The sequence below is a fragment of the Macadamia integrifolia genome, chromosome 5 (assembly GCF_013358625.1).
Source record: "Macadamia integrifolia cultivar HAES 741 chromosome 5, SCU_Mint_v3, whole genome shotgun sequence".
Lineage (NCBI taxonomy): Eukaryota > Viridiplantae > Streptophyta > Magnoliopsida > Proteales > Proteaceae > Macadamia > Macadamia integrifolia.
Genome location: NC_056561.1, coordinates 23,326,906 through 23,352,164, shown reverse-complemented (window position 1 = coordinate 23,352,164; position 25,259 = coordinate 23,326,906). Strand labels below are relative to the sequence as shown.

Sequence of the window (25,259 nt, the reverse complement as noted above, 5' to 3'; positions counted from 1 at the left end):
TATACTTGCTAGCTAACCCTGTAAACCAGAAACATTTTGCCCAAACCCAATCCAGGGTTGGCTAAACCCAAATTAAAGAAATAGAGATTAAAGCTATAAATGATCATCATTCTTGAGACTTGAGAGACAAAAAATGAGCACTTTTCACTCCAGATTTTCTTCACACAAAAACAAAGTCTGAAACTGTATTCAACATGAACATGTATAAGAAACTTGTACCCAAAAAAGACATGATCAATGTTCTTAGTGGATACAATAGATATGAATGATAGCTTTAGCTATAATTGTTTTTGAGCCAAAAAAGGATATACAATAATTAGGACTTGATTCAAGAACATAACTTAGTCTTTCCACCTCCCATATCAACTCAAATCTCATCATATTCCGGGACATACTCTGCCAATTACAAGATTAAGAGAAAATTAGGAAACTTAAGTGTTTATCAATTAACAAGCAAAGGAATTGGAGAATCGGAATTGTCTTAAACTAGTCCCATTTTATCAAGACAAAAAACAGTAAGTACAGATAATGCTATAGTATATTAAGACACTAAGCATACACATAAGTTTCTAAATGAAGCAGCTATAAGTATAAAAATGAAGGAATGAAATAGTCAACATCAAGACTATCTCCAATAAGTTCTAAAAAGTGGTCTCTAGTTGTTGTTTTAAGAGAGCCACATCTTTGGTGACCAATACAGTTTAGTAATTAATTGTTAATACCTCAAGCTCCCACAGGAATTGCTTGGTTGTCGAGACAGATACTATAATATGCCATGTAGAAGGAGAGATAAAGCCTTCATCGGCAACCTTATTTATGAAAGACAACAAGGAATTTTAGTATCCAGCCACATTCAAGAGGCCCACTTGCATAAACTCTAAAGTTAAATCACAGTGTAATAATAAAGTATGAAGCATTATACTATGGCCCATTGCATGACCAAAGATATAAGCTCAATAAATAGAGATTCTAATAATTCATTAAAAGCAATCTTGCCTACAAAAGTTATGAAATGTGAGACAATATAATTCCGACCACACACAAATTACTTGGCATAAAAAGTTAATATATGTTCATACTTGCTTGGTAGCATAAACTAATAGTTCATCAGCCAAAGTTTGTGATGTAAAAAGATAGAGTTCTCACCACACTTGACTTTTAAAAAATTCACAGAATTAAGAAAACAAAAAAAAAAAGAAACCAAAAGATATCAAATGTCATAAAAGATGAAAAATATATCCTAGCTAGGACCAACTATTGCAATTCTCCTCACATACGTAGGGCTTGCATCACAACCTGTGAATTGGAACATACATCTATGTTACAAACCCACAGTAAGGGATAATAGAAGAAGATAAAAAAAATCAAATTGAATTGGTAAAGAGTACAAATTAATTTACCATATACCAAAAAATGAGGGAAGCTTATGCAATGGCCTTAATCTTCACCTGGTCGAATGATCCCAATTAGTCGTATATATTTTTAATAAAATAAACCTACAAAAGTCATTTAATAAAATTTTAAAATAAACATATCAAAGTCATTTAATAAATTTGTAACTTACCCAATTGCGCAGAACTCTGTGAGTTTCCTTTAATTGAGGCTTGTGTTAATCGGTCCATTTCGGATTTCATAGTGTTAAGCATAGCCATCATTGCTTGTGTGCTTTCTTGTTGAGCTTTCATCTCTGCTTGTGTGCTTTCCTGTTGAGCTTTCATCTCTTCTTGCCACTTCCTTTCCCTTTCAGCCAATTGTGCTTCCATCTTTTTTTCAAACTCAAGGGTTAACATGTCTTTGGCATCTTTAAGTTTGCGTTTGACCGCAAGATCGGTTTTTGTAAGCTCCATGTCTTTTGGGCTTACACCAAGCCCAATACCACGCACACGTCCATGGCCTTCCTCGCCACAAGCTTCTCTATAGATATTGTCCTCTTCATCACTATTATCTCTCAACTCTGGAGGCAACTCACTCTGCTTTTGCTTCATTTTGGCCTACAAATCAATTTAAAAACCAAGTTATTCAAAAGGCCAAGTGTTAACACAACAATAATCAAGATTTAGCATATATATATATATATATATACTAACCATAACAATTCCAGATCTCTCATCTGTAGGTTGGTTAGTTCCCTTTTTTTTATGCGTGGTTAAAAATACTTTTACCCTGCCTGGCCATTTCCCAGTGGGATGCTCCTTACTCTAAACAAACATACATGATTATTAGAACAAAGCCAAATTCAAAAGAACATTTTAAAATTTCTAATGTTCATACATGTGCATAAAAACATACCAGCTTCTCTCCCACTCTTGCATAACTCATCCTCCCAGAACTATGATTCATAACTTGGAGTTTTCTGTTATCTTTGTTTTTTTCACTAATTGCCTACCATATTAGGAAACATCATTAAAATTGGTCAACCCACAATCACATTAGAATATCAACTTTGATTGAAGAAGAATAAAATATTACCTTCTTTTTCGCAGATGTCCATATTGCTACAAGATCACGCCACTGATCTGCTGGGACCCTATCATCTGGTTGAGAATTTTCAAGACACCCATATTTCTTAATTGTTTCTTTCTTCAATTCTTTTTTGAACGCCCGCCATATGCCACTAATTTGTTGGCGTACATGTTTCTGACACTGAATTGGTATTTCATATTTATACTACAATATAGCAAAATATTAGACATTAAAGACCAACAAAAAAAACCACAATACACTATCACATTAAATGTTGGATTATAAATTAATTAATGCGATAAAACTATACCTGGATATGGTTCCAAAGTTGTTCCTTATAGTGTTCTGGAACATATCTCCAATCTTCATAGTTAAGTGGCATCATTTTTTGGCTCCTAATCAAGGTGCCCAAATATGTACTAAATTGGGCAGCTTCATCACCAATTAACTGATTTAGGTGATTTGCTCTTAACTTCACTGGTTGGCCATGAGGAATTGCCATTGTTTTGACGCTTTTACTTGGCCCTCTTTTCTTCTTGGTATCTACATGCAACGATTAGATAATATTATTTATTAATGTAGTATTGTGAATTTACTAACTATAAGTTAAAAAGTAAAGAGTTATACTTCTTGAAGAAGATGATTCAGTGACACTAGTACCCTCTGTAGGTGGGGTTATATCCTCCATTATCTAAAACCTGTATACAAACAATAAAATAAAATGAAAGTAAGTAAATCTATTTGCAAAATGTGAACTTTAAAAAAAAAAATAAGTGCAATATTTGCATAACAAACTACTTATCAATCAAAATAAGTATTAAGGCAATCAACAAATACATAATCATTTTTTTCTAATAACGCTGATGTAAGGTAGCTCACCTAAACTTTGAAACCTGAAAAACCTCAATTGATCTCTGTGTTCTTAGGATGAATATGAGCTTTAGTTTGTAAGATCCTATGGGGCTTCAAGCTGACAGAACAAGACCCAGAAGAGGAAGGGGAGAAATCCAAAAATAAGGTGGACCCCCCCAGACATTGCATCCCATCCCCATATTCTGTTTGTCTAGCCAATCACTTCTTAATACTTAGGGATTGGCAAAAGGGTAAAGTGAGGGGATCTGAATTATCCACTGTTTTGGAGCAGCCATGATCGAAAATATATGAGAAGAAGAGATCGAGTAGTTCTTTCCGGGTGTGATCTACAACTGACTGAGATCTCGCTTTGCTTTGGAGCTTCTTCTGAGCTTCCGATCTACTGATAATGAACATCTAGATCCAACATTCGATCTTCACTGCGGATTTGTCGGCGCCAAGGAAAGGAGAGAAAGGTAAGTTGCAGGTTCGGTTGTTCCAGCAGCAAGGAAGAAGAAGAGAAGAAGAGAAAAAGAAGAAGAAGAAGAAGAAGAAGAAGAAGAAGAAGAAGAAGAAGAAGAAGTGCAGATCTGAGTAGATCCGAGCAGATCCGAGCAGATCTGAAGTTCTCACGGCGTCCGAAGGGTGAGGGAGATTTCTCAGTTTCGTTTTGATTTCGAGAGGGGAAGATCTGTTGAATAACCAAGGAAGGGGACTGAACCAGAAATCTGGGGAGACGATGGCGTTTTTGAATGTGGTAGATGATGGGTAAAGTTATCAGGGAATAAGATTATCATCTTATTCAGAAGTCATCCAATTTCAAAGTCGGGTCAGCCAAGAGAAATTGATATACAAGAAAATATCAGGAAAAAAGGGAGGAGAAATCATACCTGTCTTCAGTACCAGGGCGGAGTGTGGAGGAGTCCTCTTTTCCCTCTGAGCAAGAGCAGGGTTTCCTGCTAAAAAATAAAAAACTAAATTGCAGAAACTGAAGATGAAGATGAAGAAGTAGAAAGAGAAGAAAAGAGAGGAATCATTATACCTATACTCCTCTACTGAAGAGCAGGGTTCTCAGAGGGTGTATTCGCAAGATCAAGAGCGATGCTAGCAATTAGGTGTATTCACAGAATAGATTGAGAGCGATCGATTAGGGTATAAGTGAGAGAAACTCACGATCACAACTCTAGTGTTTTTTTGTGGGAACCCGCCCTCTTCTTCTCTTTCTCTGTTTTTCGTTTTTTGTTCTGGGTAGAGTATTAGCGGGAACAATTGGGAGGGAAAATGAAAAGTTTTTTTTTTTTTTTTGGTAGAGGGAAAATGAAAAGTAGATGAAGGAATGTACACAATACACATACTGCAGGGACCTAATCCCTCCTTTAATTTAACCATAAACTTTTAAAAGCATTATTATTATTAGTTTTATTTTAAATAAAACCATTACTAATCAAAGAAAAGTAAAACATTAAGTGATTATAAAAGTACAAAACATCCCCATTCCAATCCCCTATTAACTGCCACTAAGCCCGATTAGTTAAATGGGCAGACAGGGTGCAGCCTTTGAAAGGCTTCAAGCCCGATTAAGCCTGATCAAGACAGGACCGGCCCAACCGTTGACACCGCTACCGATATTGATATGGATTTGTCTAATGCATCCTTCTATTGATGGCAATTGTTACGATATCGAGAGTGATTAGGTTCTCGTACGAGATTTGAATCCATTTTATCTCTCTTTATTTAATAGATTCCAAATCCATGAATCAAGGACGTACGAGATTGTTCTGGTATGTGAACCTGATTCGGATAGTACAATATCGATATCATGTACATACAATATTGTAAAAAAATGATGTGCTTTCATTATAGACTTCCACTTCTATCTTATTGTGAAAAATTGAAAACATTTTTTAAGTGGATACTATGGCGGATGGTTGCTGTGCTAGTCTCCCCGATGATTAGACGAAGTGCAAGTAATTAAGCTAGCCCTTGGTTAACAAAAAAAAAAAAGCCATATATTATGGAAAATTTTTAGCCGTTGTAATTGGTAACCAAATATTACATAAATATTTTAGCAGATATAATTGGTTAACCTGATACTTCGATAATTTTTACCTCTCTTATTTTGGTTACCATATATATACTATGATAATTTTTACCTGTGTTATCTTGGATTGAATCATTTAGAGCTGATTCAGACTTCAACTTGAATCAGTCTGATCTAATTGGAACTTGGGTATTTTGTGGTGACAACTAAATTATTGGTTCAGGAATTGGGGATCAGCTCATGAAACTGTACAATTCAAGGAATTGATTCAGAACTGATTCCAATTCCAGTAGTATGGTTAGATATGGTGGAAATTGGGATCGTTGTCTATCGATTCCGATCTGAATCGACTGATTCATCAATCAGCTTACCCAATTTTTGAAACTCCAGTGTCAAAAAGTCAGTTCAGTTTGATTTATGTCGGGTTGAATCAATTTTAGTATGGAATGAATGAATTTAACAGTTAAGGAACTTTAGTTCTTAATTGGTCAGTGTTAATACAATGTTTTAAAAATTGGGGATTGGTCTCAACCAATATTAAGACATACTCGTCGGTCTCAATCTAGATAGGACCGATTTACCTTTTATTTTTTAAGAAAACAATTTTTTGGACCATTTTAAACTTATACCTTACAATTATACGAGGGTCCTCATTGGCCGACAATGATAGGACCATATAATTGTAGTGGGACTACGAACAATTAAAAACATTAGGTTAAAACCACTTAATATAAAGGGGGGATCAAATAGCACTGATATCATGTCAATTGGAGTTTCCGGTGAAAAGATTATATTTCAAGGGTTATCATTGGTCGATCACGAAATTGTGAGTAAAACCTTGAAAAATCCAATAATGAATTATTATTATTACACTAAGAGATATAATATAGCATGTTGGATAACTATAAAATAATAAACATGTCTTTAGCCACGGTTATAAATAACTGTGGCCGTATATGTATCTATTGCCACGGTAATAGATATATATGGCCACGGTTATTTATAACTGCGGCTATAGACAATATCAATAGCCACGGTTCTGTATAACCGTGATTAGTGTTATACATATAGCCGCGGTTTACAACAAACGTGACTATTGATGGTTCTATAGCCACGGTTTGTTTAAACCGTGGTTAATGGTGTACAAATTGTCATGCTTTGTAAACACTGCGGCAATAGAGTGGATTTAGCCACGGTCTACGGCGACCGCGGCCATAGACCCCCGCCCAAGTGCGGTATTTGACCACTTTTTTTGTAGTGCCGTGGCCTGACCAACAGGTTAAGTCATTTAGCAAGATCTCACTGGGCATGCAAATAGGCTTCAGTGAGCCTTGCCTATGAATAAAAAAAAAAATTGAGTATGGGAGCTCATTATACCAACCCTAAAAGCATGGGAGGGGGAGAGAAAGAATGAGAAAAAGAAGGAGAGGGAGAGGGAGAATAAGAGCTCGGCCACCCCCTATTGTTACCGACACTTCCTTAGGTAAGGGAACTCTTCCTATTTCCTCTTCATTTTGGGTTTCAGTAGACCTAGATTTCCGGGTTTTTCCGGGTTGGTGAGGTTCACCTCAACCGCGATGACCTTAACCAGTTAGGGTAGTGTGTATTGCTCTCCTCCGCACTCTTCCCGAGCTCCAAAGAGTGTTTCCCAAGCTCCGAGAATATTTTCAGTTCAATATTGGGTTTACGATTTTGGTCGAAGAATCGACGTAGCTTCCGATTGGCCTAGTGGAATCATGATCAGCTAGAACCTAATGAATGGTGGAAAGACCCTCTACAAATCCTACAGAACCAAATATGGCCATAGGACTGAGGTGGTTTAGTCCCGAAGTGAAGCACTGTCTGGGCTGTCACCAATAGATCAAACATCAACTAGTGCCCATCTATTGGTGGATGACCTGACAGAATTAAGTTTTTGTTTATGTCACTGGTTGATCCCACCGATTGATCATACATCTATTGGTGGATGGTTTGAAAAATAATAAATTACATAAGTCTATTTGGGTCACTGATTGATCCGACCAATAGATCAAACATCTACCGGTGGGCCTTACTGAACTATTCTTAATACTAGCAGTTTTGGGAATTTTAAGGGATCTTCTAGGGGACCTTTTACGACACATTTTAATACCCAATACACTTGTAATTAGGACAAAGATAATCATTTCTTGGTGAGGCCTACTAGGGCATTTTCGGGTGATTATTTCAGAAAATTCTTCACCTAGTCAATTGACAAGGTGAGTGTGTGGTCTGACTTCTTTTATAGAGTGTTTTAAATTACAGAACTGATGCATGCAATTTCATACATGTGCTTCAAATTAATAACCTCATATATGCTTAATTTTTATTGATTTTCAATTGCTTTCATATGAACTGGATTCTATGATTGTTGTTGTGAATGGGTGGGATTCGGTGTGGCTGAGAGGAATTTCGGTATCATGATTGCCATGTTATTGCTAAATTGTTGCAATGACAAAATACCCTTGAAACCCTAATTTTGGCTATCCAAGAGTTGGATGATGTAAATTATTTTGCTTAATTTGTTAATTGCTAATGATTATACGATGTAGTATTTTGTACATAACATTTGTGTTGTAGCATCCGCTGGTCATGAGATTACATGTGATGCATGTTTGAATTTTTTTTTCCCGGATAAGGATGATGTTTAAATTATGCCATTCTTTCCCCCTTCTCTAACTCCTCATTAATAAATATAACCCTTCTCGGACAACCTTAAATGAAGAGTATGGGCTTTATCAAGGTTTTCTTAAGGGTTGCAATTTATTAAAAATTTAAGTTCATGAGATGTAACTTGTACATGAAATATGACTTGGAGATGTTCATGCGATGCGCTTCGAGGTGGAGATGAAATGAGATGGAAGAATGATGACTGCCATGGGATGCTGCATCCAATGGGAGCATTTGATGGATCCAATCAAGATATAATTCTATCGTTGAAGAATGCCAGAGTATAAAGCATGTTGGAAAATTCTTGATAAAGCCAACTTAGAGCTTGCTTTGGACAATATTCAATCAATAAAAATTAATGTGCGGAAAAAAATACCAACATAGGTGAAGGATTTTCCGGAAATGACTCTAGCCGCTAACAAAAAGAAAACCGCACACATAAAAGGCCTCGTTACTACTTGGCCAGGCTCCATGCATTTGTATGTGAAAGTAAATCTCAAACTATCCATAGGCAAGAGTATATAGTTTCCATTTATGTCATGGAACCCCATCCTTATAGTTTCCATTAACTATATTAATCTCACTCTACTTTGTTCCATACTCAATATGCGATTAAAGATTTCTCACTATGCTTTACTGGAAAGAACATCCTGGATGCTAAGATCCTATCTTCCCCACTTCAGAAGCATGCAAGCAATTTATCTTTGCTTTTTATTATATATATTAGTCTTGGGTTCAAAACTTGTGGAAGACAAAACAATTAAAATCAAAAAGAAAATTTAAAACTTCTTTTGTTTTAAATACAACAAAAGATTCTTACCAAAAAAAAAAAACAACAAAAGATCACTATTTTCAAAAAAAAGAATAAAAAAAGAATAAAAAAAATTTAAAAAAAAATACTCTCTAGGCATTTCCATCAATCTTCAACAACACGGAACAGTGAAATCTCATTCCAGTTAGGCCAATGCAGCACATGGAAAAACTACTTTGAGATGACTTTAGACTTGAGATCTTTAAGGAAGAGGATGGTCCACCAGTCTTTTACAGTTCCATTTTAGAGCCGCCAAGCATGCGCATACCGACCTTATACCTTAGAAAGGTAATGTCTTGGTCCCATCACCCCTCCCTTAGTATTCACACCAAACCTGTTGTAGAAACTTGGCCTGATATTTCTTAGCCACTAAATTCCCCTAATGTTGTGGAAAATAAATGACTCATATGTGTGAAAAACGTGCACCAAACAAGACTTATCTATACTACTTTAACAAGAAAAGGACATCATCTTTCAAGATCAAAAGACTAGGGAGACATTTCCTAAGTTGGCTAACAGAAACATTGTCTAACTTGAGCAGTAAAGATACCAATTTGCTGTCTAATCCCATCGACTTCACTAATTATGATATCTAACAATAATTAAGAGTATATTCTCTATATCTTAGGGCATGTTTGGTCCACCAGATGGTGACATTAATTCTTACAAAAAAAAAAAAAAAATCAAAAGATTTATGGCTTTGTTAAAAGTAGATTTACCCTGGAAGTCCCCATATAATTCAAAAGCAATGGCTTCCACAACTACAAATGGATGATGAAAAAGAAGAGAACAGAAAGAAAAGGTTAGTTTAGGTTGTGAAAAATCTAAGGAAAGTTGAGATAAGTCCCTTATCACACTTTGAGGAAAGAGCATCTTCTATCTATTAGAAAAGAAAGAAAAAAAAAAGTAGTTTTGTGAGTTAGGTCATATAGAAAGTGACCCAAAAAGAAGTTACAACTTAGAAAAGCACGGAAGCAATCATTCAAATACCGTCTCTATCTTGTTGTACTGTGATGTTTCCATGAAATCACAAGTCTATATGGGGAAAAAGACATCTTCTCCAGCCGTTCCAGCTGTTAAAAGAATTTGAGATTCCTTACACACACACACACACAAAAGAGATTTTAATGTCATCATATCATTTGTACTAATGTTTTTTGAGTCGTTGGGATCAGTTTATAATTCATTGGCAGGCAATTGGCTCTAGCGTAAGTTCAGCGAAGGTCATTGGTACAACCCTTCTACCTTCACCTTCTTGAAACATGGTATTTAGTAATAAGTGTGACCTAATAGCCTTCTTATGGGTCCTATTTCGGACATATTAATGGGTCCCTATTTGGACTCAATGTGAGGTTTGCAATAAAAAAAAGTTAGTAGTTGGCAACAAATGAATGATGATGATGATGATGATGATGATAATAATGAAAACTAAGTCAAGTACTTCAATTATTGCTTGGTTAGTAGATATGAGTGTTTACTTCTTTGAGCCTTGCCTAGAGGAAGAACTGGGGAACTCATCTCCACATAAATAGAAGTAACATCAATAGACAAACTCACAGGTTTTTAGGACCCACCATTTCATGGTAGGTAGAAAATCCAGCCTAATTGGATGGTGCATGTACTACCATATTCTTTGTGCTCTTTTTTTTTTTTTTAATATATATTTAACGTTGAAACATAATTTTTTTTTATTTTTGGTAAGTGCTAAAAAAAAAATCTTCTTCAACAGAATATGGAAAACACATACTTGCAGAGTTACAAACCTTCAACAATTAGAAAGTGGAAATAGACTAAAGCTCTCTTTGGTATGATTTCTATTTGTATTTATTAACTATTTTTTAGAAATTATTTGTGATAATAAATCACAGGCCACAAATAGTATTTGTTTGGTTACTATTTATAAAATAGATTATATAATGAGAAGATAGGTTTCAATTTTCACCTTCAGCTTTGAGCTTCGAGCGAGAGAGATGATAGATTTGAGGTTTTTAATTGAAAAATTATAAAACATATTGAAGTTACCTATTTACCATTGATTTTGAGTAGTTTAGCACACATGCTCATTTAAGGTAACAAAATTCAATATAAATGATTTGTTGCCACAAATCACAAATAGCTTGAGAGTAATTTGTGATTTGTGATTTATTCTAATTTATTATAAATAGAAATAAGTGCTATAAATTATACCAAAACACTTGTAAAAAATAGAAATAAGTCAAATAAATACAAATAGAAATCAAATCAAAAAGAGCCTAAATTATTGTACATGTCGTCGACAAAACCTTCTTAACTATGGAGTGAACTACTGTGTTAATCTCCTTAAAAAATTTCTCGAACTTAAATTCACCGAAATAGGAGGTTAATTGAAGAAAATCCTCTACTACATATTACATTTGGAGAATCAAAAAATGATGCATTTTTAAAACAGTAACATCAATCTAATGGCTCCAATCATCTCATCTCCTGGCTTGCCCACACCATCATAACATGGAATGGAGAAAGTGACTCTTGATGTCCACCCCAATTTGAAGTCATTTCGTACATCTATCACATGCAATTCTAGAAAGGTGTAGTAGTCTTAAAGAGACTAACATAATTGAGAGATTTAAGCATGCTCCTATTAATTGATTGAAGGAAGTTCAATGTCATCATCTTTACTCTTTACAGAGAGAGAGAGAGAGAGAGAGAGAGAGAGAGAGAGAGAGAGAGAGAGAGAGAGAGAGAGAGAGAGAGATTTGGCATCAATAATGAAATCCTTGATTCAGGTTAAAGAATTAACTCCCATATCCCATGTTGCTTTGGATGGCATTTGGTTGCTTAGTTTTAGCTTTCCCAAAAGGAGAGCCAGCAATTGCCAACCAACCTCATAGAATATAATTTTTTTATTTATTTTTTATCTTTACATCTATGCTACCCCTTAATTAAGCTTTTCCACATCTGTTCCCACTCTCAATGGGCACTACATGACACATGGCTGTGTCCCATTTGCCAAATCCTGGCTCCAACATATTCTAATTGGACAAAACAGGCATCAAGGAATCTAAACACCTTTACTTAGTAGAGTGGTAGGTTTAGCCCTATTGTCCTCTCCATGCAGACTTTTTTTTTTTTTTTACATGGTTCCTTGTACATGTACAAGGAAAACACAAAAGCAAAGTTGGATGAGACCAAGCAAGAGAGTTAAAATAATAGGTTAAAAGTAAAAAAGGCAGAAAGCTTGGAAGGAGGAGTAAGGGGCTGTTCCTAAACCTACATAGGAAACCCCACCCAATCAATACAAATCATTTTCTCGTCTTACAATGTACAATTTTTTACTAAATTTTTAGTTTTAATAAGAGAAGATTATGGTTTTCTAAAGCAAACTGTAAGAAAGATTCCATTATTCTAAAGCTTTGGGCTCAGTCTGTGCAAGTCCCAATGCCAACTAATAATGATATGAATGAGAGAGAGAGAGAGATGGGTCTAACAACTGTTGCAATAGTATAAGATTTGGTAAACAAATTGCCTATAAGCTCTTAAACCAATGATATTATGAGATATATGTTTACCTTTTGTTTATTAATTAGGGATGACTTAATCAGGTAAACAAGGAAAACAAGCTCTGTGACTGTAAGGAATCACAATTTCTCATCACATCTGATTGGGGCTACAGATCATAAATCAGCCTTAAGGATGGGTCAACCATGAAAGAATTGTAGAACTGATTATGATAGCCACTAGATTAATAGACTTTGTTCTGCATGATGCCTTGTTTACTAAAAAAGTCAAAGCCGTGATAATCATTAGATATGTTCTTGACCCATTCAATCGACGGTTGCAATTCAATAGGAAGTGGGTCCCATATTGGCCTTGCGCTTGTGTAGAAGTCGCACTCTTAAACCGAAAACTCTCCCCTCGAAAGGAAAAAATAACTTGTATGTGAGCATGACTCTTGCACCCAGACATAGGTCCCTATGAAATGACTGGCACACCCCCTATGGAAAGTAAAAATCTCTACTTCCATAGTCATTGGTTCCATGTTAGTACAGGAGCTACACTCTTGGATAAAAAACTCTCCTTAATTAAATTAAGGACAAAGAAATTCTATCCTACTGAAGCAAAAAACACTAACCTGTGTATCAATGAGAAGGCGTGCACGTCAGCATCTTCAATGCCCTAGGTGTAGGGCAATGTCATTTTTTCATGCACCTTGTCTTTGGATGTTTTTTGATAGGCTTCTTTTTTCTTTAAATTAAAAGAAATAAAGAATCTTACTAATTTGGTGTAAACAACATTAGCACACAGAACCAATCGAAAGGCATCTTCAACACACTGGACAGGATCATTATGGTATTTTTACATCCACCTATGTAAGAACATAGACAACGCCAACTGGTAGGGTTCGTTTTCTCTTATATTATCATCATTGGGAAAATAAATTGGTGAAATTGGCGACTAGGTAAAGAGTTAGACTGGATAAGAAAAAAAAAAAAGGTTAAAGAGTTGGAGGAGAGTAAGCTTGTTTGAAACGCTAGTTTTGAAAGGGGTTCGAGGGTCCATCCAACCGAATCTAAGGCAACATTTTCTATTATCCGTACGGTCATAGTAAGTGGCTTGATTGAGAGAGAGAGAGAGAATCCCAACTCAGATCTTGACCAGACCACTCAGTAGTCTGTCAGGACACAGGCGGAGACTCAGGATTCAGGAGTCGGGAAAGAGAAAGAACGCGAGAAATTATGGATAACATCTCCTTAAATTCTCGGAATTCTATCATTGATATTTGTTTGGTTCTTAAGAAAAGAAAAAATACTTACGAATTCAACTTAAGTGGATCTGATTCAATGAGGGTGGGCTCACGTGAAATCCCACCAATTGTTAGTACCCATACCGCATCTTAAACAAACATTATGAATCCCCATTGATGCTGATCTGATGATAATAACAACACGAAACTTAGCTGGATTGCCGATATTTGCCCACCATATATCTTCATAATATTGAACAATGGGAACAAACAAGGAAATCACAAAAATCAATTTGGGACTGTTTCCACGTCCAGATGCTTAGGTTTGGGGCGCAACTAAGAACGGAGTTTTCTCTACTAAATAAACGTACCATCTCTTATGTGACAAAGCTGATGGCCCTGCAGACTTTGTTGCTTCTTCCTCCTCCAATGTATCGGTGTGGCACATCTCCAAGGAAGTATGGAAACATATCTAGTCATGTCCCACCCTTCCAAAAGTCAGAAGTCTTCTATGGCGGGCCTGTGCTAATGGTTAGGCCTCGAATGCAACCTTGCTTCCCCGGAATGTGCCCGTTGACTCTACTTATCAACGCTACGGTATATAATCTGAAACCTCTGATCACATCCTCCTCGATTGCCTGTTTGCTAGAGCTGTCTGGTTTGGCTCCTCTCTCTCCTATATCCCACCTCTAGATCCCCATCTTTCGCTGTTCATACAGCATTGGGGCACCCTCTCCCGCGTTGATTCGAAGCATGACCGTAAGTTAAGCGCTTTGGCATCGGTGTACTGCTGGAATTTGTGGAGTGCTCGGCAGGATTCTGTGTTCAAGCAGTCTAGCTTTTCCCCTGCTAATGTACTACGTAATTCTGAGCACCTCTTCACTAAAATACAAAGTGCTCTTCACCCCTTCCCTCCAACCTCCTCCTCCACCCATCCTCCAACTACTCCTTTTCCTTGGTTCCCCCCTCCAGATGCAACATTCCAACTCAACACAGATGCAGTTACCATAGGTAACAAAGGAGGTATTGGTCATCCTTAGAGATTGTAATGGATCTCCTATCTTGGCTGTGTCCACCTCAACCACCTTTACCTCGGTCTTACTAGGCGAAGCTCTAGCTATTCGAGATGGCCTCCTCCACTGAATTTCCAAAGATGTTGATCGCCTACGAGTTGAGAATGACAACTATGATCTGGTGTCTTACATATCTTCAGATCAATCATCGCCCCCCATTGAAGTTACCAATGTTCTTGCGTATATTAAGTACCTTAAATCCTTGTTTGTGGATTGTTACTTCCACTACATTCCTAGGGAGATTAACAGCGTTGCTGACTCCCTGGCCCGGAAGGGCGTGACTTGTGAGCGCAGGACACTTTGGCCCATTCCCACTCCCTGGCTGTCCGATTTATGTAATTTGGACTCCATACGTTTTTCATGCTTCAATAAATAAATCGATTTCCTACCAAAAAAAAAAGAACAAACAAAGAGGATGTGGAGAGGCTCTCTCTCTCTCTCTCTAGAATATAGCAACACCCTTATTGTACTTGCCTTGATTTTTAAGTTGATTTTGTAATGCTAGGGCACATTGAGATAACGAACACTAGGATAGCTTAGTGGTGGTAGCTTCAGCTTATGGAGCCGACACCCAGGGAAGGAGGTTGTGGGATCGAACCCTGTTGTACGAATTGTGTGAGTGTGTGTGTGTTTTCTTATTTATTCTGTACACACCAGTGGGTTGCCCAGATGGTTAGGGCGAACTGAGGATTGTGTGGATTAGGCCCACGGTCTCAGGGTCAATTCCCCATCTATGCATTTGCGATTTAAGTAGAGATCATGGCGGTGAATTGCTATGCTAGTCTCCCCAAAGATTAATCGAGGTACGTGTAAGCTGGCCCGGACACCTTGGTTAATAAAAAAAAAAAGGGCACATTGAGACAAGCCATTAGACTCACAATGATCAAGAGAGAGAGACCCACTAAGGAGCTAGATAACAACCACATAGGGGCCTTGCTTATTCAAAGCATGCATGAGAGGGAATGGGTGCAATGCCAAACCATGGACTCCATAGGTGCGCTGAGACCATAGCCTAGGGCCAACCTTCAACAAGGAAGGTAAAGAGGTTGTGATTGTTAAAGAGGTTGAATAATGCTCCTGAGTACATACTATGTCAGCCTATGGCTAATTCAAGAGTCTTGTACTCGAAGTCCTATTATAATAGTCACACTTAATGTATTAGGGTTTTTCTACTAGGGTGATGAATTTTTTTAATGTACTTTTCTTTTATAATGATTAATAAAAGGGGGTTTTTTTTCTTTTAAATCACACAAAAATAATGGTTTGATTTTGGTTTAGTATTGCATTGAGAGAAAAGAGTCCTATGTTATTCACCACAAATGGAATTAATTCATTCATCACCAAAATACAAGAAAAATAATCTTTACAAACTAAAAAATGATGTTATTTCTTTTTCAATTTAACAACCTAGTATGACTAAAAAAATGAGTCATCTATCTCAAAAAAAAAAAAAAAAAAATGTCATTTACATGGATACCCTTACGCATCCAATAAATAAAAGAATTCAAAATCAATTCATTCAATCATGTTTGTTAGCTAAATCAGATCTAAAGGGGGGAGGGGGTAGTACATTTTTTGAACCCATGGAAAAGAGTACATATTGTAGTGGATATTTTACATTTAGCCATTTGTTTCGGAGAGTGTAAGTTTAAGAAAATTTCCATGGAGATTAACATTAGTATTACTCTTTAGGTAGGGCAACTCTCTCGGTGGCATGTATGATAATATGACTTATTTCCACTATATGGTTGTTGAAGATTTGTAAGTTTAAGATTACATGTTGTATACACCACATTTTGTCACCTCGAAAGGGTTGTGCAACGATGAGTTGGGAACCCCCTAAGACGTAGATTGTTCGTGTATTTACAGTAGAGGTTTTCTCTTGAACCTAGGCATTACATTTTTGCTTTCATGTATAGGATGTATAAAATTGAACAAAATGTTTTCAAAATATGGTTAATGGTTTTGGCGTACATAGAATTAACTAAGACTACCTAACACACCATAAACTGGCACCAAATTGAGTTTAAAACCTAATTGGACCAAACCCCCCTAAGTCAACTCAAACCAAAGTTGTACTGACTCAGAGTCGACGTCAGATGCATACCTTGACACCCAAGGGGCGTACCTAGACACACACTACGACACTAGGACACCTAAACGACTCTACGAACACATGTGACAAATATGTTATTTATCCACACACCATGGGAATATATGCTTCACATAAACCCAAATCTCTCTCTAAGCAAGGAAGGAGATCACACCCTTATTTGGAAACATTATTATACATTACTTGATGACCAAGGAGCCTCTCAATTATAAATATATGATCATTCTCACATTTTAGGGATCCGACATACATATACGTATCTCATGTACCTAACAAGAGTTCAAACCATCGAGATTCATGCACTAGAATCATAAGAAACTTTTATTGTACCATGCACCAATTTGAGTTTGCATTGAACATACCTGAGCACACACCCTTCCAACCAAAGAACACCCTTCATGAAAGTTGTAGTGGGGTAAGTCTTCTGCCTTCTTCTTTTTTTAGATCTTCATTCCAAGTTTTTCGCTCTCATTTATCACATTTTTAATGAGCATAACTCACTGATGTCCCCAGCAGCAATGAAATCCATACAGTTACATTACTTTTCGTATGGATTTTTACAAAGATTCATTCTTCAAAGTTGTAGATTATTTTGTAATCTAGTTACTTGTGTATCAAACATAGGGTAGAAGTTTTGTTTTTATCGGGTGGACTGAGATGCCTAACTCCTTCCTTGAATCGCAATGTGACACAAAACCTAACTCATAACTAGACAATTTGGATGAGATTATTTTAATCTAGATGACGATTTATGTTCAATAGGGAGACCGATGATTTACCCCATGAATAATACTTCTCTTTCTAACAAAATGTTCATTCTACATTCAGCTTTATTTGGATCATTATCTCATCTTCCGTTGATTGGAATATTTCTTGTATATTTTGTTTCATTTAAAGATCATTGGATGGTTTTCTTTTATATCCTCTTGATCTATATTTTCCACTCTTTGATTGAAACTTCATCGTCTGAAGGTACAATGATTTATGATTCAATAGTTAAAAATCAATTGAGTTCGCAACATGTTAAGTTTGTCCAAATAATGGGTCCAATTGGAAAGAAACAATTTAATAAAACGTGCCTTTTGTCCCAAGGAGGGTTTGTAAAACCTCAGTGCGAACTACGAACGAGATTATCCACACCAATCATAGGCTGAAGGTGTGAATCCGCCAAATAAGACGACAACGGAGCAAGAGAACTATCCTACGACAAAGGCGATACAGTTTCATTCCAACAATACATTAAAGAAAAAAAAAATGTATAAAACTGAGTTTGTGTGTCTCCGAGAAATTCAAGTTGATGAGAAATTCAAGGAGATCTCACATTTTAACCAAACAAACCCTAAAATAAGATTTTGAACACCCCTCCCAAGATTTAAAGAGGGTTATTGTAAGAAGAGGAAAAAGAAAAATCTTTATAGAGTTGGCAATGTCAGTTGCTAGCTCAAAGCTGGTACAAATCTGAGTAAAATAAGTGATTATATATTATTTCTTATTTTAGAAATTAAATTAAAAAGAGTAAAGAAAGCTTGGTCTGTTTTTTGCATATTTTACGGTAGCAGTGGCGGTGGTTAATCATTCAATGGCTCTCTTTCTGATGCAGGCGTGGGTATAAATGCAGAACTTTTTCCGTTTACCCTTTCTTTTTCTCTTCAAATACCCTTCTCTAATCTCTCTTTCTCTCTCTACCTGTCCTCACCCTTTATATCTCAGTGTGTTTCAGAAGTCCTTCTGATCTCTCTTCTCTTTGACGGTTTTTCATACGGAGCATATAACTTGTAGCAGTGAATGGTAGTTTCTGAGCAAAACAGGACAGTTTGAACAAAGCCCAAATTCAACAAAGTTCCAGTAAAAGCTACAATGGAGGAAAGAATGCTAAAAGTACAAAGGAATCTCAAGTGGGTATCTTTCTCTTTCTACTTTTAGTTGGGCTTTCTCTGTTTCAGAGCTCTTCTGTAGCTCTGACTAGGGTTTCTGCAGGGGTTTTGAATGCTGGGTTATGATCCTGAAATCAATGCTCTCTTTTCTTTTGTGGATATTTCGGGGACCTTTTCAGCTCTTCAATTGAAGTGTCTATGTTCTTTGGGGCTTCTGTTCTGTAAATTTGGACCAATTTGGACCAATTTGTTCAGGACTCATTGTTACCTTCGGAAATAATAGCAGTTTTACCTGTGTGTATCCAATACATTTCAGCATACATAGTTTCCAGTTCAGGCTTTGAAGTGGACTTTTTCCTCCCTTTTATTATCTTCTCTTTCTTTGTTGCTTAATCCGTCTTTGGGAATCTTCCTATCTGGTTTCAGAGATAGACTGTGCGGTTTTAGGCAGATCTCTGTAAAACAGTGAGCTTTTTTTTGAGTTGGTGTTATTTCTGGTCCTTGTGGGATTTGATTTTTGATTTCCTTGTTCTAAGTTGGAAGATTTATGAGTTTATCTTGGGTTTTGATCAGACTTTGATCTTCTTCTAAGTATCATTGTGTATATGAAAGCCTGTTAGTCTTTGGCGATTTTTTAAGTTCTTCTCTGTTCTAAGAGTGTTACAGGTGTTACAAATTGCTTGTCTGTTTGAAGTTAGTTTTGGATTAGGGGAAGATATTTTCCTTCTTTCTACCTTTTTTGTACTTGCTTGGGGTTGGGGGGTATGGACTTGGGTGACCAGGATAAATTTGGCTTGGAGAAGAGGAGTGGGGATTCAATGAACTATCATTCATCGAATATGTCTCCAGACTGGCGATTTGGCGGTGCCAATCTCACGAATCAGCCAATTGGGTTGGTTCCTACAGATAACTCATTTCCCGTTTGCAAAGGGGATCTGATGGGTTCCTCTGCTTGTTCATCTATGTCCATGGGAGACTCATTTTGCCCGAGTCTATGGGACCACCCCAATCCACCGAGCTTGAGCTTCTGCGACGGTAATGTTCAGGCCAGTACGAGCACCGGTAATGCAATGGCGATTAGGGAAGGGGTTCCTGGTTCCTCAAGAACTGGGATTGACAAAGCACCAGATATCAGCTGGAATCCCTCGATGTCTAAAGCTGGTGTCTTTTTACAAGGAGGTGCTGGGATCCTCCCTCAGAGCTTATCTCAATTTCCTGCTGATTCTGCCTTCATTGAGCGAGCTGCCAGGTTCTCATGGTTCAGTGGTGGGAATTTTGGTGACATAGTGAATCCTTTTGGTGTATCTGAATCCTTGAGTTCTTATTCCAAAGGTGAAGGAACAGTTCAAGGGGCCCCAGAAGACCTCTCAGCTAATGGTTTGAAACCTGTAATAGGTGCCCAAGTTCAGAGCAATGAGCTGAGTATGCCTGAAGTTTCAAAAGATGTTTCCCTGTCTGTTGAGCATGGGGCACTTGAAGGGAGTCCAAACAAGAACAATAGAAAGATTGGGAGTTTTGGTAGGCCTCGTGATGAAGCAAAACAAGGGATTGGTGTTTCCAGCAGTGAGACTGACGAAGCTGAGTTTAGTGGTGGTGTTGTTCAGGAGGATCCACCATTGATAGAGGGTGGTAGTGGAGAACCTTCTTCCTACAAGGGAATAAGCAATAGGAAAAGGAAAAAGAGTTTTCAGGTAGAGATAGTACTAATTGATGTGGGGTGCTGAATTTATTCTTACTGAGTGATCCTAACGTATGATCAACATATTCTTTATTGTAGGATACTGAGCTGGACCAAGTTAAAGGATCTCAGCAATTACGTGGTGAAGCTGCAAAGAACAGTGACACCAAACAGAAGAGTGACCAAAACCCAGCTTCTACTAGCCCAAAGCCTTCTGGGAAACATGGGAAAGATAGCTCTCAGGCTGCTGATTCATCGAAAGAAGATTTTATACATGTTAGAGCTCGAAGAGGTCAGGCAACAAACAGTCACAGTCTTGCTGAAAGAGTAAGATTTTTTTTTTGTTAGAATTTTTGATTTGCATAGAATCTATTTACACAAAATGGTTTTTAAATTAAATTGCTAAACCAGACCATTTTTTGTCACAGGTAAGAAGGGAAAAGATAAGTGAAAGGATGAAGTTTCTTCAGGACCTCGTACCTGGTTGCAGCAAGGTAATATTTTGGAACTAATTTAGCCAACATCTCATCAGAATTATTTTAGACAGTAGTAGTTTTTTTAACTAGAATTATTACTCTTACAGGTTACGGGTAAGGCAGTGATGTTGGATGAAATCATTAACTATGTGCAATCACTGCAAAGACAAGTTGAGGTATGGTGGTAAAAGTCTGAAAACTATTGTGTCTCTTTAACTTCTTAATTTTCTTACACTGCGTTTGGTAACATTCTATGGAACGTTTCTGGAGTTTTTTTATTTTATTGGAACGAAAAAACGGAATAAAGCGTTCGGTGCATCATAGGCGAGTTTCTGTTTTTTTGGAACAAAAAGTGAAAAAAGAACAGTATAAACTGGAATTGACGGAACGGAAAATAGCTGTTCCGTCTTCCCAATTTCGTTCCAAATAAAAAAAAAAAGGAACTATTTGGAGGATTTTAGGGAAATCGTTCCCGATAAACTTGTCGTCCGCCCTAGCTCTTCATTTTTCACAATTTCGCGCACAGAGAGGAGAGAAGACCTGCGTTTTGAAATTGTTCCAGAAACAGATTCACCAAACACCCTTTTTTCGTTTAAAAACGGCGTTTTTACCCAGAAACTGAAATTTTCGTTTTTGACACGAAACGCCGTTTATGGAACAAAAACGTTACCAAACGCAGCATTAGTGAAAAACTGTGATTATTCTACTTTTTTATTGATATATATATATATATATATATGCACTTGAACTAATTTTTCTTAGAGCTTTATCTTTATGACTTGAAATAAATAATAATCTTGATTAAGAAAAATGTGACTCTCAAGTCAACATGGTCAAATCCCTAGTTGAATTGAGTAGGAAAATATGACTTGTTCAAGAAAAATTGTCTTTATTCTCCCTCCCATGCTAGTTGAAGCCCTTCTCACCCCCCCAACCCACCAAATCCCCTCAAAAGGGGTCCATGCCACTGTAAAAGAAAATAAAACATTGAAAGAAAAGTATGAATGATATCCACCCTGTTTTTGTATCTCTTTCGAACTTCTTTTTAACTGTTAGAGATGAAACAACCATTCTTATTTTTTCTTCTACAATCATGATTCTCAAGACTATAACAACCTTCCTCCTTCATATTAAAATACTATTTAAGTAGTTTAAACAGATTTTCATGGAAGTTCCATTGGTGCTCAAGTTTTATGGACTAGTTGTCCACATCATCATCTATCACCATGGTAAATTTTGGTCATTTATGATTTTCCCAATTGGATATATAAAACTATAAACTAAAAATTGGTTGATGATTCAAATTTGGTAGGTTTTTCCTTCCCCTAACATAGAGAATACAAGGGAAAATGTTCAATACAATGTGAGCGGTACAGTTGAGACAGGACCTCAAATTTGACTGATTGTAATCAAATCAATGTAGAAACCATCTCATGGTACATCCTTCATGATCCATTCTCCACACGGCCCAAAAGTGGACCTTTTCATGACAAGGTGGAGCTTTCCCCTTATATTGTTTATGGGAAAAAAAGATCGCTACCTGGTTGCACACCCCTAACGCCCAGACACAGGGGTGGTGAAAACACCACCCTGCCTCCCTGGTTGATCCCCGTGCTGATGCAGTGGCCACGCGACGAGGTAGCAATTCCGGCCCGTTGTTTATTTTTATTTTTATTTTTTTTGCCATAGACTGTCTTTAAATGTATGGAGTTTTCAACATGTTAAATATTTTGATATTTCTTTGGTGGACAGAAATATTTGTTATATTTATTTCATGATTGTGTTACTTTGTTGCCTGCGATGTGCCCATGGTTATAAATGTGAAATGTTCGGTTCTCTTATTACAGTTCTTGTCGATGAAGCTTGCTGCCGTTAATCCTCGTCTAGAGTTCAACATAGAGGGGCTCCTTGCAAAAGATGTAAGTGAAAGTTGATGCAAGTGCATGCAAGCACGCACTCACATACCCACCCACAGATGCACCTAGGATGGGCAATATGTGGATATATATTTTGAGGGCAAGGGAACCCTTCCAGTCTAGCGTTCCCATGCCCAGACACAGCTGGGTGTGAAAATACCAGCTCGCACAGGGGCAGCTAGCTGGGTCTTTTAATGCTTGCTGTGTCTAGGTGTGGGGAACACTAGACTGGCAGGGTTCTTTTCTCCATATTTTGATGTCTCATTTCCAACTGTTTACCATTCACTACAGATTCTTCAGTCTCGAGGTCCTATGATGGGGTTTCCACCAGATATGAATATGTCTCATCCCCAGCTACATCCACCACCGTTGGGATTGATCCAAGCAGGAATTCATGGCATGGGAAACCCCTCAGATGCACTTAGGAGAACAATTAATTCACAATTGACAGCCATGAATGGAGGGTACAAGGAACCTACCACTCAGGTATTGTTGTATTCTTCAGTCTATGTGAGCATGATGTCCAGACTAGTACATTCTTTTTCTTTTTCTCCTGCAGTGGATCTTCAATTCTCTTTCTGAAAAAAGGAAATTATGTTCTACTGATCAGGAAGGGAAGAAAAAGGAAATTACTATCCGAGTAAACTATATGCAACCATGGGGCAAATCATGATGCATGATCATTGTCTAAATAAGAAATTCTAGGTTTGAAGTTTCTCCTTAGGCTTTGTTTGGAAGCCAAGAAAAGAAAATAAAATATTCAAAAGAAAATTGAAATTGAGGAGAGAGAAAGACACAAAAATCAATCATTACCTCATCATGATTTTTCTTATGTTTTTTCTTTTCTTGGATTCCAAACATAGCCTTGATTATTTGTTGTTGCTGGAGAAAGTTACCCACATGGACCATTTACTAGACTAATAGGTTTTGTCGAACAAGCTGATAACCATGGAAAGTAAACTAAATGTAGCATACCATCATTTTATCTGAGTCAAAGCAGAAAGGCAATTTCAAATGGCTGGGACTTCTCTTGATTGCACATATAATTGTGTCGAGGAAATCATTGTATGTAGTCAAAGTCCCTCAGAATCACCACATATTCTTTGCCACCATATGGTGGTTGTTCTCCTTTTGCATACATGTGAAATGAATTTCAATGTGCTTTAACTTTTCCCTTTTGTCATAATTACCCGCAGCTACACAATGAATGGGATGACGAGCTGCACAATGTTGTCCAGATGAGTTTTGGTACCAGCAGTCAGGATTTAAATGGTAAATATACAATTTTAGCTTTGCTGTAGAAAGTAGAAACTCCTTTGGTTCAACCCATGTGTGATGATGATAAGTTGATTTTAATCTTTTGTGCATTTGAAGGTTCTCTGCCACCAGGACATATGAAAGTTGAACTTTGATTAATGGTAGCTTCAGCCACCTAGTAGTTATCGGTGCTTCCTTCCTACATGTCAAAATTTCAAGCAGATGAAAGTTCTGTCAAATTCTTAAAATCATTAGGATGCAAAATATATACTATCATCTGTATCTGTACCAAAAGATCCATTAGTAGCAAGTTAATATTGACTCTGGAACCTTATCTAAAGGTTACACTTGTTGTATAGCAGTAGGGAAAGCCACTCTACCCTAAAAGCTTCTTGGGTGTATTATATGGCAAAAATTATGTCCTTATTTCAGTTGTAACCATGGGTGGTGCAAAATCCTTTTGTATATGGTGGAGATAAGAGTTGTCCATTATGGAGAGGGGATTGAGGGGTTGGTTGAATTTGCTGTAAAATAAATGTTCAGAAGCTTTCTGAGAGATTTTGTGGAGTGGAAGGTCAATGGGGTTGTTTCTTATTGAATTCGTTGTGAATCTTGGGCTGATGTTAGGAGACAAGGCTTGGTTTCCTGGTATTGGATTTGCAGTTGAAATTAGTTGCAGATGGAAAGTTGACGTAAGTTTTATCATATATTTACAAGTTTAATTATTATTATTATTGTTATACTTTTGTTTTCAATTGGCATCTCTACGCCCTCTTCCCCACCCCCACCCCCACCCCCACCCCCACCCCCAAAGAAAAAGTGTATCTGATGGTCTTTTCTCTGGTCCTGTGTTCTTGCAAATCTGTTCTGTTTTGTAATATCTCCTTGTGGCACCTATGGTGGATATTTTATCCATTTGATGAGAGAGAGAGAGAGAGAGAGAGAGAGAGAGAGAGAGAGAGAGAGAGAGAGAGAGAGAGAGAGTAATAATTATTTATGCAACCAAAAGGCTCCTGAGTTCAAATTTTCCTTTTAGGCCAACAAAGAACCCATGGAATACTCTCCCACTGATAAATATAGCAAAAGTGGTTCTCCGGCAATTGGTGGTATTAGTACTAGTGGATTTGTTAAATAACCCTTAATTTTATCAAATGACTACTGACATTGGGGATTCCATTCATTAGGCTAATCTTTTTTCAGTAACTTGATAATCGGCTCATAGATGGTGGTTAGTTGAGCTGTACTAGTGGATTTGTTAAATAACCCTTAATTTTATCAAATGCCTACTGACATT

General features: G+C 37.1%; 2 protein-coding genes and 1 long non-coding RNA gene across 3 annotated transcripts; 1 reads left to right on the top strand and 2 right to left on the bottom strand.

The window, feature by feature from the left end:
- Positions 1–271: 271 nt before the first annotated feature.
- Positions 272–2,848, bottom strand: LOC122077967. The gene is made up of 7 exons (XM_042643850.1): positions 2,774–2,848; positions 2,470–2,667; positions 2,290–2,382; positions 2,088–2,198; positions 1,565–1,991; positions 1,401–1,448; positions 272–396 (listed from the first exon to the last, which is right to left on the bottom strand). The coding sequence occupies exons 1-6, from the start codon at positions 2,846–2,848 to the stop codon at positions 1,438–1,440; spliced, it is 915 nt and encodes a 304-aa protein (XP_042499784.1). The 3' UTR covers positions 272–396; positions 1,401–1,437.
- Positions 2,849–2,882: 34 nt separating this feature from the next.
- Positions 2,883–4,307, bottom strand: LOC122078261. Its single transcript, XR_006140018.1, has 3 exons — positions 4,206–4,307; positions 3,091–3,161; positions 2,883–3,006 (listed from the first exon to the last, which is right to left on the bottom strand). It is a non-coding gene; the product is annotated as an uncharacterized LOC122078261 (long non-coding RNA).
- A 13,878-nt stretch (positions 4,308–18,185) lies between these two features.
- LOC122079988 (transcription factor bHLH49) lies at positions 18,186–24,705 on the top strand. Its single transcript, XM_042646816.1, has 8 exons — positions 18,186–20,329; positions 20,416–20,643; positions 20,745–20,810; positions 20,900–20,968; positions 22,640–22,711; positions 23,000–23,194; positions 23,905–23,980; positions 24,083–24,705. Exons 1-8 carry the CDS (start codon positions 19,403–19,405, stop codon positions 24,118–24,120), a joined length of 1,671 nt encoding a protein of 556 aa, XP_042502750.1. The 5' UTR covers positions 18,186–19,402; the 3' UTR covers positions 24,121–24,705.
- The last annotated feature ends 554 nt before the right edge of the window (positions 24,706–25,259 follow it).

What these genes read in the sequence shown, in the direction of transcription:
- LOC122079988 (XM_042646816.1), top strand. Translation starts at nt 19,403, where the DNA reads ATGGACTTGGGTGACCAGGATAAATTTGGCTTGGAGAAGAGGAGTGGG. An exon ending in GTCACAGTCTTGCTGAAAGA is followed by an intron (nt 20,644 to 20,744) that starts GTAAGATTTTTT and finishes TTTTTGTCACAG; the next exon opens with GTAAGAAGGGAAAAGATAAG. An exon ending in CACTGCAAAGACAAGTTGAG is followed by an intron (nt 20,969 to 22,639) that starts GTATGGTGGTAA and finishes CTCTTATTACAG; the next exon opens with TTCTTGTCGATGAAGCTTGC.
- LOC122077967 (XM_042643850.1), bottom strand. Translation starts at nt 2,848, where the DNA reads ATGATGCCACTTAACTATGAAGATTGGAGATATGTTCCAGAACACTAT. An exon ending in GGACATCTGCGAAAAAGAAG is followed by an intron (nt 2,383 to 2,469) that starts GTAATATTTTAT and finishes CTAATATGGTAG; the next exon opens with GCAATTAGTGAAAAAAACAA. An exon ending in AGAGATCTGGAATTGTTATG is followed by an intron (nt 1,992 to 2,087) that starts GTTAGTATATAT and finishes ATTGATTTGTAG; the next exon opens with GCCAAAATGAAGCAAAAGCA.